We start from the raw sequence: 13,745 nt of genomic DNA on the forward strand, positions 1-13,745 counted from the left end.
CACACAATCCCAACCCACAGTGGCTTCCTTTCTAATATTTGTGCATACCAAGTGCCTTTGTTCTTCTCTCTGCCTTTAACGATACTCCCTCAGATGCACACACTTATTTCATTCCCTCATTCTTACAGGTTTCTGCTCAGAAATCACTTTATCAAAAAAGCCTTCTTTCTCCTCCTCCTCCTCCCCCCCTCCTTCTCCTCCTCCTCTCCTCCTCCCCTCCTCCTCCTCCTCCTCCTCCTCCTCCTCCTCCTCCTCCTCTCCTCTCCTTCTCTCTCTCTCTCTCTCTCTCTCTCTCTCTCTCTCTCTCTCTCTCTCGGCTACTCTAGCCCCTTTACCTTGCTTAATTTTTCTTCATAGCTTTATTATCACCTGAAATGATGTATGCAGGTTTCTTTACCCAAAATCCCTAGGACTAGATGTATCTTGGAATCAGATTTTTTTTTTTTAAATTTCAAAAGTTGTATCATAAGTCTAGTAAGAACTGGGGCAGCATTCTAATCAAACACATTAATATTTCTGCAGCAAAAGGTGTGAATATGCACATTAAGTGGATGTGGTAGGCAGAGCTGAAGTCTTTCAGGGATTTCCATGTCCCATCCCCAGAGCCTGAGAGTATGCTAGTTGATCTGGAAAAAGGAACTTGGCAGCGCTTTAAATGAAGGATTGTGGGATGGGAGGGTATTGTGGATCATCCTGTGGACCCAATGTAATCACAGGGTCCTTATAAGAGGGAAGGCAGGAGGGTCAGAGGCAGAGAAGGAGCTGTGATGAGAAGATCAGAAGCTGGAGCGATGCAATTTCTGGCTAGAAGGGGACCTGGGGCCAAGGAATGTGAGCAGCCTCCAGAAGCCCCGAAGTTTTAAAGTTTTCAATCCTATCTGCCACACAGCTTTTTCCTGTCGGCTTCTATTTTATGGTAAGAGTCTTTAGACAAAAAGCATAGCCCCGCAGGCTGCCAATGGCAGGGCAGCTGTTGCGGGTATTTACCAGGATAGGTTATCTGCTGCCATTTGCAGAATAAACGAGCTTGCTGAGGCTTGGATACAAATCACGAAGTGCAATAACCACGGTTATGCTGTAAAGAGTTTGATGCCACATCCCTAGAAAACGGAACTTATTAAAACACATTTCAAATGTTGACATTTGAATTACAACCGGTGGTAATGTTTTTAACTGGTTTTAATGAGTTGATTAAAAGGAAGTTATGGAGCCCTGGCCAGGGTAGTTTAGCTGGTTGGAGTGTCGTCCTGTACACTGAAGGGTTGTGGGTTTGATTGCCAGTCAGGGAACATACCCAAGTTTTGGGTTCGATCCCTGGTCAAGGCATGTGCAGAAGGCAACTGGTTGATGTTTCTCTCTCACATTGATGTTTCTCTTTCTCTCCCCTGATCTCCCCCCCCCCCCATCTGCTTCCTTTCCTCCCTCCCTCTCTCTCTTTCTCCCTCCTTTCTCTCTGAAATCACTGAGAACATATCCTCGGGTGAGGATTAAAAAAATACGTTATGGACATTTTTATGGTTACAACTTTGTGAGGGCTTTAGCAGAATGGGGCATTGGGGGAGGGGTTCACTGTTATGTCTTGTAGTCAAAATGGTGAAATGGAAGCATGACTGACATGGCGGCAGTGTTCCCAAATTATAAAGGGAGCTAAAGCTAGCAAGATAATAGCGTTCAATCCACATCGCAAGAGCGCCCAGTGTATTACAACTACTCCTGGTCATCAGTGCTGACTAGAATTAAGGGTTGAGTGCACCGCATATTATTAGTCTCTCATGGATGATAAACGCTTTAGATGATTGCAAAGTCTTTTTGCTCGTCTTTAAATTTTTGTTCTATACCTGGTTGAGTAGCCGCTCGAAGAGCATTAGGCAACCGGTTCACCTTCCTCATGATCTCTTTCCATGACTTATCCACCTGAAGGAACATCTTGGACTCTGCAGGCAATTGCCTCTGAATATCTGGAGCATTAAAAATACTTTCCAGGTACAACCAGTTTCTCTGGCAGTTCAGCCACTCTTCCTGGGAGGAAAATATGGGCATGGTCAAATTTTAACCCCCAATTAACAACATTCAGCCACATTAAAAATAATTATGTGGAGACTCACTGTATCGTTTTCCTTTTGGGGGCTTCTTCTGGGTCTGCTGAAATGAAACATCTTACAGAGTTCAAGACTCGCCTCATCCCAATTTCAACCCATTTTCTACTGAATAGTTATAATGAGTCTACTGTGTGGTCGCTAGGATGGACCCAGAGAAGGGTTAAAATCCCCAAAGGAGACATTTGGGGGTGGGGAGTAGTGGCAAGATGCTTATTTAAAGAAACCTGAAGGGTTGGGAAGTGGAAAGGTTAGTGACTAGTTCTGAATACAGGCTGCAATGAAGGGAGGTTTACAGTCATGAGCATGTGAAATATCGTTTCTTCTTGTATTATTCTCTATTAATTATTGTATTATTTTTCCACATGAACAACTGTAACCCTACTTTTGCCTCACCCTGTATAGAAAGGATTATAAAAAATGTTTCTCAATTATGTGTATATTCTCTCCTCCCCCCCCCTTTTTTAAAAAAAAGAAACATATGATTCATTTTCTTCAATCAATAAAGTAAAACCTGCTAATGACAGAATGTGGCAGATACAGAAGAATGGGAAGAAGAGCATGACTCATTGCTTTCCTCATAGAGACAATCACTGTTAATCAGAGACACCAGAAATGCAGTGTCAGAACTAAAGTCTATAGACCTCACCCTTCTCTGTGCCTCTTGCCCAAGATCCATGAAAAGGTTTCTCACTTCTTACTCAAGATTTGGGGGTTCCATGTAAGCCCTAATGGTAAAACTACTTCCTGGTTTATCTCAGGTCTCACACTTTCTAATCTCTGGAGGAGCCCCAATCGTCAGTATTGGATTCTTTTAAGGATCCTCTATGGGAACATGTCCTTTATGCTGATCTATAGCCCCTCCCTTCAGAGGGCTCAGCCATCAGTACAAGAAGGCTAGACACAGGTCAGAGTATAAAGTGTTCACTGAAGAGGATGAACTCCTGAGAAAGATCTCTATGAAACAAAGTTGGAAAAAATTGTGTTTTTTTCCCCCCCTACCAGTGGCTTTATGATTTCATGGATAATTCTTCATCTTAGAATACATATATAGAAACCTAAACGCAATTAAATCAAGCTAAAAAGCTGAAGTACAAGAAAGGGATGGTATGGGAACAAAGTGCAATCAGTGTGGGTGAGTTTTCTGCTTTGCGGTGGGATGATCTGAAGTAGAATCAAATAAAAGGGAGGTGTGTGCCACAAGAAAAGGTACCAAGGAGTCTTCAAGCAACAGTGTTTTTCTACAACTAGGCGGTTGTTGTGGCCAGACTCTGAAGGTGGCCCCCAAGATCTGCTGTTCACAACCTTGTGTGATCCTCTGCCCTTGAGTGCTGGGTGCTTGCCTACAGCCACGGAGAACATGGCAAAGGTACCAGGATGTGCACAGTTATGTGTGTATTCATCTTGCCGGGAGTCTTTCTCTACCTTGCTAGATTGATGAAGCAAGTCATCATGCTGTGGAAAGCCCACATAGAAAAAAACCCAGGGCAACAGGAAGGATCTGAGGATAGCCTCCAGAGCACAGCTAGCAAGACACTGAAGCCCTTAATCCCAGAGTTGCAAGGAAATCATTTCTGCCAGCAACCCGAGTGAGCTTGAAAGTGTATCCTTTCTTAGTTGAACCGGTGATGAGAACCCAGGCCTGGACCACAGCTTCACTGAACTCTTGTGAAGTCCAAACTAGGAGACCCAGTTAAGCCACACCCGAACTACTGACCCACAGAAACTAGACAATAATAAATGCATATTATTTTATACCACTGAGTGTGTAGTACTTTGTTTCATAGCAATAATGACTAATACAAGGGTGGTGGGATAATCTTGGAAAGAAGGGCTCCAACAGATTTGAATTTTCCTTACATTCTGAACATAATAAGATGTCATCAATGAAATATTACATCTAAATTATGTCTTATTTAAGTGATTGAACAAATGATTTCTAAGGTTCAGTGACCCTCCAGTTCTCTGAGACCCTGAACTGAACTTATCCTTACTCACCAGTGTTTGATTAAATAAAGCAATTTGTTTCTGCCATTCATCCACTCGAGTTTTCAGTGGCCCAACATAACGTGACGAGGCAATGGTGTTGATATTGATGGTGCTGTCGTCAAGAAGGACCTATAAAGAAAGAAGAAGAAAATGCTGCAATATCATGAGCTTGTGCTCTCAAAGATAATTACAGGTATTTAGCCCCAAGAGTCTATTTAAAATCTTGCTTCTTGAACGAATAGCTTAGCCGGACATACTGGTACCTCCCCATCCACTTTCCCTCCATATCCTATTTGCTATGGCTTACAACCCAGTATCATGTCCTCTCAAATGCCATAAAGGGTTGTCTGATTGCCAAATCTTTGCTGTTTCTGTAATTATTATTGGCATTTGTTTTGGTTTGGTTCAACTCTCTTCTCTCTCTCTCTCTCACTCTAAAGTATTTGGCACATTCTTAACACTATTTAATCATCCAGGCCTTTATTTCTCAAAGTACTCAAAACTAGCAAAAGACAGAAAAATTATCTGTCTTTTCCAACCAATGAAACACCACTTTCCCTCAATTATCTTTAGAAAGAGGAAATTTAGATTAATTCACATCATGCTCTGAGTGATTACAGACAGTTTTCCCTCTACCTCCAACCCCACTTCTCCCCCTTACCCTCTAGCAACTCTCACAGAACATCTGCATTTAAAAAAAAAAAGTCTGTTAATCTAAAGGATTTCAGTTGCTTTATTTAAATTATAAACTTCTTGAGAGCAAAAGCCCCATCACCTAGCATCACTTGGCCTTATATTGACCGACTTTCATCTTGAGTCTGCTCTCCCATCCACTGTCCAGAGTAACATCTGAACTTGCTCTACCAGCCGATACCTGGCAAAGCCATTTCATCTCCAGTTCTGGCCTGGGTACAACCTAATAGACCAGGGTTTTGCTTTTTAAATTGAGCTGTAAGACCCAGATCTCTTTGCTAAACAAATGTGTCTTTGGATTTTAAGTCACTAAGAATATTCCAAACACACAGAATATAGAGCATGGCCATGTACTCCTACTCTCAGAAAATTCAAATGAATTTAGCTTCTCGGTATGCTATAAACCTGAAATACCCTTTCATGTTTCTTTGCTTCATTTAAATGGTTTGAAGTGCCCTTTATTCTCACCTATGTCTATCAAATCCCATACTTTTCCTTCCTAATTAAAATTTCCTTATTTAATAACTCATATTCCATTTCTCTATCATAATCTCCCATAAAAGATTTAGAACTAGTTCTGGCCAGAACATTCACCATAAGTTTTCAACAACTCAGTTACCCACCTGTATGTCGTCTGTGCCACCTAGGATAAATACATCTTTGGTGTCTCGGTGAGGGAGAACGACAAATTCAGTTGTTTTCCATGAATCCTCCACCTTAGAAAGAATTCAAGTCTTAGGATATCTAAGTTCATTTATGTTTAGGTACTTAATAAATGCATGTGAAATGAAATAGGTGAAAGGGACATAATAATCCCATTCTCCTCCTTTACAACTTTTAAAATCCTTAAAAAATCCTTTTCTCAGCTAAATAACCCTGCTTTGCTTAATTTTAATGACCGATGTTAATACATATGAATAACTTGTGATACTTTAATGTGTATTTCCTATCACTTTGTGTTTTAATTAAAAGGAAAAAATCATTTTACACATTTGATTGGTAAGTATGCGTGAATTTTTAGGGAAAAGAGGTTAAGTATACTAAATAGAGAACTTTTTTTCAACATCTTTTGAAGTATTTCACATAGTCTTTTCTAGTAGTTTGAAAGATAATGTATTTTGATGTAAAAGATATTCTTTGGTAAGTGGTTTTTTTATGTAAGCATGCAAATTTCAAACTTTGTTTATGTTGGGCTATAAGCTTAGTAGAAGGAAGATGTTTATAATTGTGACAACAATAATAATGATGATAAATATAAGGAAACAATAGAAGGACAATTGATAATGAGAGGGTGAAAGCTGCACTGTTGAAAAATCTATCTAGATAACCCAAAAGTTGGTGATATGAAAACCTTTCCTTACCTGATCTGAAAGATATATGTTTTTCATATTTACCTTTTTAAGAATGATTTCTAAGGAAGATTCTCCAGAAGCCTGTCCTGAAATGTCCTGGATTTCTTGGGCAAAGTCAAAAACATGCAACTCGGAGAGCTTCTCCAAGGTTAATGGAGTTTCAAGGTCCAGTAGGGTGGCATCCACTGTGTGTTCAATAGCTGCCCAATGTCTAGCCTTCAAAGTTGGGTTCCTCAAGTCAATGATAACTGGCAGCTGGAAAACAAACACGCTCAAAGGCACCATGCTTTTTATCTTAGAAGCACAGCTTTTAATCCGAGAATGTAGAGATCTGGAAAGAACATCACTTACACGCTTACAACAAAGAAAAATCTGAACAAACTTCAAATTAATGACTTGTATCGAACCCATCAGAAACCTAAATCGCAGGTCAAGGAACTAACTCAAACCTGTCGTCCCCACAGTTTACTCCACAGCAAGAAACAGAACCTGAGAGTTTGCTTATCTAGGACACTTGCCCTGGGATGCCACTTAAGTGAGTAGGAAGACAAAGTTAAGTTTTAAAAATAAATTGTTAAAGACTAAGTGTGGGGTAGCATGAGAGGGTGAAATACCCAGCGGCTACACATATAGAGGTGTTCATAGAAAAGATTGGGGAGACTCTTCAGAAAGCCTACCTTATGGTGCTGGTAGAAGAAGGAAACAGCAGCCACTATTGTAACTAACCATTAAACTCCCCTAGCTTCCTTCTGGTACCAAAGCCTTCATGTCAGAGAAGGGAGGAACAAAAACTCTCACCTAAGATATTGGTGATAACTCACTGTAGGTATTTATAAACATTTGGAGAAACGGAACAGGAAAAGAAAAAAGCTCTACCCACAGGGGAGGGACAGAAATACACTTTAGGCTCCTAACTACAGGTAGAGGGGGGGCAGGAATACTTAGGAAAGTAAGAACTCTGAGAACAAGGGACACAATGCCTTGTTAAGATAGAGCTTACTCAGAAATGAGGGACTGCCCCTTTCATTTCTTCTACCAGGCTAACAAGTATTGAGTGGAAAAAACAGTGGAGTACAGAGTGGAAAACTATAAGAGACAGATTCTTTCTGGGCACAATACAAAGTGAGGCCACAAAGTCAGGGGGAAATGGAAACAATGATCTTTGGCAAACCAGATCAAACCCCACACACAAGGTATCACTAGGACAATTTAAAGGCTATGGTATACTGAAGGCAGCTATAGGAACGTCAAACCTCAAATGTACCCCAGTTCCCACCTAGATGTAACGTAACGTGCCACACAAAACGCCAAGTGGAAGGAAAGGCATTACTTACTATATTACACAAATCTAAAAATGTTGGCTTGTAACCAAAATTTAAGTAGTATATTAAAAGACAAGACAAACATGCATCCAAGAGACAAAAAAACAATCAGAACCAGACTCAGATATGCCACGTTAGCATTAACAGACAGGGATTATAAAAGAAGTGTGATTAATGCCCTGACCACTGTTTCACAGTGGTTAAAGTGTCAGCTCTCACACTGATGGGTCAAAAGGTTTGATTTCTGGTCAAGGGCACCTACCTAGGTTGCAGGTTCCATCCCAGACCTTGGTCAGAGTGCATGCGGGAGGGAACCAATTCATGTGTCTCTTTCAGATCGATGTTTCTCTCTCTCTCTCTCTCTCTCTCTCTCTCTCTCTCTCTCTCTCTCTCTCTCCCCCTCCCCCGCCTCCTTCCCTTCCTGTCTACCTAAAAGTCAATGGAAAGTTTCCTGGGGTGAAGATAAATAAATAAATAAAATTTAAAAAGTAAGTGTGATGAATATATTAATGGTTTTAATAGGAAAGGTAGACAACATGCAACATGAGATGGGAAATGTTAATACGAAGATGGAAATTATAATTAAACAGATGTTAAATATAAAAAAGATAGTAAGAGAGATAAGGAGAGCCTTTGATGAACTTGACACAGCTAAGGAATCAGTGAACATGAAGATATATGAGTAGAGATTCCCCAACTAATACACAGAGAAAAATTAGTGTCTCCTTCCTCCCCGACGAAAACCTGTAACCTAATATGCAGAGGCTGTGGCACAATATTAGATAGTCTAAAACACATGTAATAAAAATTCCAGAAGAATAAGAGATAGAAAACAGGGAAAAAGAGATATTTGAAGAAATAACAGTTACATTGCATTTTTTTCAAAATTAAAGACATATACCAAACCAGAGATCCAAAAACTTTAAAGAAAACCAAGCAGAATAAATACAAACCATAAAAACTGCAACAACAACAAAATGACATCAACACACACCTAGGCATATTGCATTACAAGCTGCCAAAAAACAAGGAAAAGGTAAAATCTTGAAGGTGGCCAGACAGAAAAAAACATGTTATCCACAGAAAATCAAGAAAAAGAACTGCAGCTGATTTCTTGTTAGAAACCATACAAGCAAGAAGATAATGAAAGGATACTTTTAAGTTTATGAAAACAAAACAAAACGTGTCAGTTCAGAATTATATACCCAGTGAAAACATCGCTCAAAAAAATTAACGACTTTCTTAAAACAGAAATTTAGGGAATTCATTGTTAGCATATCTACTCAGTAAGGAATATTAAAGAAAGTTCTTCAGGCAGAATGAATATGCTGAGTCAGAGCCTTACATCCATACAAAGAAAAAAAGAACATTGGAAATGGAATAAAGGTAAATTTTTTTCTCTTCTTTATTATATTAAAAGCTAGCTATCTAAAACAAAAATAATGACAATATATTGTGTTTGCTGTATATGTAAAGACAGAACACATAACATTAGCAAAAACATTAGGTAATCAACTGTAGTAATGTACACAATGGAATATTACTCAGCAATAAAAATTAATGAACTATTGCTTCATGTAACAACATAGAGGGATTTAAAAAATTCTAATTAGGCCTGCAGGGATCTGGCCAAAACTGGCTCTCTGACATCCCCCGAGGGGTCCTGGATTTCGAGAGGGCATAGGCCAGGCTGTGGGACCCCATTGGTGCACAAATCTGTGCACTGGGCCTCTAGCTATGAATAATGTTGCTATAACACTCATATACACATTTTCGTGTGAACATGTTTTCAGTTCTCTTAGGTATATGCCGAGTGGAGTGACTTGGAAATTAAGTTTATGCTGGTGTGAGAAACTGCCAAACCAATGAGGCTGTACTGCTTTATAATTTCACCAGGAAATACGATGCTTCCAACTCCTCCAGATCCTTGCCTATAATCTGTCTTTCTGATCACAGTCATCCTTGTGGGTACAAAGTAGTATCTTATTGTGGCTTTGATTTGTCTTTTCCTGATAACTAATGATGTTCAGCATATTTTTATGTATCTTCTTTAGGGAAATGTCTATTAAATCCTTTGCCCATTTTAAAGGATTTTTTTTTTTTTTTACCTTTTTTAATTTTTGAGTTATAAGAGTATGTTATGCATTCTGGATATGAGTGCATAGCTTATATACATTTTTCTAAGTGAATGAGGTCAGACTCAAAAGCCTCCATATTGTATCATTCAATTTATATCCTATTCTGCAAAAGAAAAGACTATAGGGTCAGAAAACAGATCAGTGGTTGCCTGGGGTTGGGACTGAAGATGGAGCAACTGCAAAGGGAAAACATAAGGGAATTTGGCGGTGGGGGTGGGGGGGGGGTGATGGGAGTATTCTGTACAATACTGTTGTGCTGGCTACATGACTTTTCCCATAAAATGCCATAAAAAATGAGTTTTACTGTATGCAAGTTTACTGTATGCAAGTTCCAGGATTTCCAAGGAACAAAAGATGGAATGCAGACGGTGACAAGTCAATTTTTTAAAAATTATATGTTAAAAGCACACTAAAGGCAATAAAGAAACTGACATAAGTAACCTTTAAGAACTGTTTTGACTAGATAGTGCAAGGTTAAAGGAGAAAAAACTACAAAAACACTCTTTTCAAGAGGGAACATTGGCTTCGCATTGTGCCCGAAGCTTTGCTTACTCTTTCTACTCATGCCTTCTTTCAGTCCTTTATCTCTTTTTTTGCTTAAAAGAATAAAAAATAATTTCCCTTTTCCTTCCCATTTCAAGTGCTGGTTTAGCAGTGACAGGTTTCAAAGAGCCAGCCCTGCCCACCTACTGCCGAGTTTTCCAACCTCCCTCACATCATGGCACATCTGGAAAAAGGGCATATCTGTTTGGGGCAGAGCTGTCAATGGACAAGGCTGCCCTGGCCTTGTCCTGCTGTCTATAGGTTGAGTGGATGGGGAAACACTCTCACTCTGAATGCCACTTCAAGCCATGGGATTCAGCTGCATGATTCGGCCAGTTGAAGACAGGGCGGCCTACTGTTCCTCCTCAATAATGGAGTTTGTCTGTTCTTTCCTCTCTGCGTGCAGAGCAGTTCCCGATGTCAGTATTACCGGCATGGAGCAATATTACTGATTGGAGTTTTGGCAATAATTTCTACCGAACTTACCTTTTCTTTCATTTTTTCCACCTTAGATTTTAGCTGGGGCACTACACTGTTGGGTGGCAAGCCTTTTTCCAGTTGAGTCACAAATTTGGCATATTTAGAGACTTGACTGTTTAGGGATTCCGGATCCAGGCTGTCAAATTTGGACTATGAAAATTAAAGGAAAAAAAAAGAAGTTAAGATATAAGATAATGGGCTAGATTGAAACAGCGGAATTTTTTACTTTATTCAGATTTTCCAGTAGCAAAATTGTTAATCCAACTCAACTCTACACTTTTTTGGAAATGGCTTTACTTATTGAGATTTCCAATAGTCTATTGGGCATATTTATTATTCTTTTCATGTCCTTGTCTCCTATATCAACACATTATTAAAAGTCCTGTAATTTATTCCTGAGGACCAAACCTTGTAAGAAGATATACAGCAATTTTTACTCTTGCTAACTATAAATTTCTCACCTAGTATTCTCCTACTGTTTGATTATGTGCCCCTTTAATATAAAGGATTTAAAGATGCCCTAAAATATTCATGCATCTTTAAAAATATTTCAGTTATATAAACATATAAGTGTACACATATATTGAAATGTCAGATGGTCATAGGGACTGAGGCATCAGAAAATTTGTAAAACTTTCATTTTTTCCCCCCAGATTCAACATTTTCTTTCTAACCCCTAATGGGTCTTTTTGTGCATTTTTTTATGAATTCTTGCCACTTTGGGAGCCACTGTCCTCATCTTTGGGGGTGATCAGAAAACTCTCTAAGCTTCTTTATTCCTCAGGAGCTTCTACTTCTGAGGTAAGTGACAAGTGAGTTATAGGAGAGGACTTAAAAGTCTCTGCTATTATAGCAGATGTTTGCTTGTTTTCTGTTTTCCTCACCAAAGGTAAGTCCTATGATGGTTTGGACTTTGTCCTCTTTATTTTCCACTGGTATCCCCAGCAGCTAGAACCTTATCTGCAGAACATATCCTATGTCACAATTATTTAACCCAGACCTATGACTTCTAGTTATAGGTATCAGCACTGGCAGGATGAATGCGCAAGTGTAAAAGAGTATTTGTGAAGTTGGTGGCATTTCTAACACGTCCATTTCACAATTGGAAGTATAGATGGTCATGTTAAATTTAAATATAAAGATAGAACCTAGAAACCAAATTCTATTTTACTTGGCCCCCTAATTAACCTAATTTACTTTTGAGCTCTCCAAGGAAGAGCCCAAATTTCATCGCTCTGATTCCACTCCATTACAGTGAACAAATAGCTTCCTTTTCTTTTTCTTTTTTTTTTGAAGGACAATAAAAACAGAACCTAAGCTAGCAGGAACCTGAAGTGTACAGATCCCCAGTAAAAACCTACAATCCTCAAGAACAGTTGGGTGCACTGGATCACGACAGCACTGGCTCAAAACCCACAAAGCAGTCAAGGTCCTCTGGTGCTCTCTTCAGTGAGCCTTCTTCCACGGGGGGACCTGAGAAGCTGCCTTCCCATCATGCATTATGCTATGAAGTACAGTGACAGAAAGACCTTTGTGCTTTTCACTGGAAAAATTACAATAATTCCCATAACATGATAACCTTGCATATTTCACCAAAATTGTTTAACAATTATAATTGATGTGAAGATTTTAAGTTTCATTAAAACAAACATGATTTAAGAATTGAGAGCATTTTTTTTTTTTTTTTTACCTGTAACCAGTCTTGGTGGAGTTGATCCCATTCGGACATAGAATCCCAGAGCAACTGTTTGAGCTTCACTTCAGCACTCACTACTTCCAAATCTTCAAACTTAGAAACTTCCACCTTTAAATATGTAATAAACAAAATGCACTCTTTAATTTTCAGATATAAATACCTGTTATCCTCCTATTAGTAATTCTTGATATAGTGACTAAGCAGAATATGTGGGGAACCCTAACTGGGGAAAAGAATGAGAGAGAAACAAACGAAGAAAAACACACACATGTAAATTCCAATTTCCATTTGAGTGACAAAATATAACTCTTTATATTTCCTTAGAATGAAAATATCCATGGATCACAAGGGTCCCATGGGCATTGTTCCTCAAGTTGGGTCATACATGCCTATACATGCTTGGCCTTTTTTGGAAAACAGATGAATCTTCAGGAATTGAGACTGACTCCCTTTAGGGCTTAGCTGATAGAAGAGGAAGAAGATGTTTGCACAGTAGCTGGTGGAGGGAATGGGGTGATTTAAGATGAAGAGGACCAACTGGTCTCTTGCCTCTTTTTAACCCCACTGGCTGTCTACGAATCCTATAGAGAGAAACGCTGCTGAGGGGACGTCTGAAGCTGTTTTCCTGAAGTGTTTTAAAGACTGCCTTGGCTCAGGGGTGGGGAACCTCCAGGGAAGTCACTTGCACTGAAATTGTGAGCCCCCACCCCGACTAAGGTAGGGCTTCGAATTCTTCAGCCAACAGCAGCAGCATACATGGATCTATGTCAGAGGTGGGCAACCCCTGGCACGTGTGCCAAACATGGCATGCCAGCAACTTTTGCTGGCACGAGAAACCCTCTCTTATAATCTTCCATTTACAATTTTTTTCTTAATATCGACTTTTTTTTATTTTTCAGATAAATTCAGTGTAGGTGCATCTTAGATAAATAAATAATTTTACATAACAAGTTTATCTTAAAGACCATAGACATGGATTGACGAGAGAGGGGAAGAGCAATTTCAATAGTGTCGAAAACGAACTATTGAGGACTTGGAATGCCATTCCAGAAAATTTTTCCTGTTTAAAAAACTTTGCAGCAGCATTACTCTCCATGTTTCATCCACATACGCTTGTGAATCTTTGTTCTCAGTGATGAATTTTGTTAAGTCTCGTAATAGGAGTAGCCTGACGGATGAAAGTAGTAGCTGGTGCATATCTCTGAAGGTCACGAAATATAAACCTGATGTAAAATCTCTGTCATCAGTGATGCAGCAGCAAAAGTCCCACTGATAATATCAAACGGAATCATAAAGTTTTCTGTCGGACTATCAGTGTACATGTATACATTAAAAAATAAACATTATTTTTCATCATCGTATACTGTGTTTTTGTCGCTCAAATGAATTTTATTATTTCTTCAAGGTTCTTCACATACGTACACCTTAAGAGATAT

The 13,745-nt window shown here is 39.2% G+C and overlaps 1 protein-coding gene across 1 annotated transcript in view; it reads right to left on the reverse strand.

The window, feature by feature from the left end:
* DNAH6 (dynein axonemal heavy chain 6) overlaps positions 1-13,745 on the reverse strand; it is a 223,692-nt gene that overhangs the window by 137,201 nt on the left and 72,746 nt on the right. The window contains exons 16-21 of the mRNA XM_036335492.1: positions 12,304-12,417; positions 10,620-10,763; positions 6,173-6,385; positions 5,402-5,494; positions 4,095-4,214; positions 1,839-2,019 (exon numbers count right to left, since the gene is read on the reverse strand). Coding sequence (XP_036191385.1) covers positions 1,839-2,019; positions 4,095-4,214; positions 5,402-5,494; positions 6,173-6,385; positions 10,620-10,763; positions 12,304-12,417 — 865 coding nt within the window. The remainder of the gene's footprint in view (positions 1-1,838; positions 2,020-4,094; positions 4,215-5,401; positions 5,495-6,172; positions 6,386-10,619; positions 10,764-12,303; positions 12,418-13,745) is intronic.

This window comes from Myotis myotis, unplaced genomic scaffold (genome assembly GCF_014108235.1).
Source record: "Myotis myotis isolate mMyoMyo1 unplaced genomic scaffold, mMyoMyo1.p scaffold_m19_p_14, whole genome shotgun sequence".
NCBI classification, from domain to species: Eukaryota; Metazoa; Chordata; class Mammalia; order Chiroptera; family Vespertilionidae; genus Myotis; species Myotis myotis.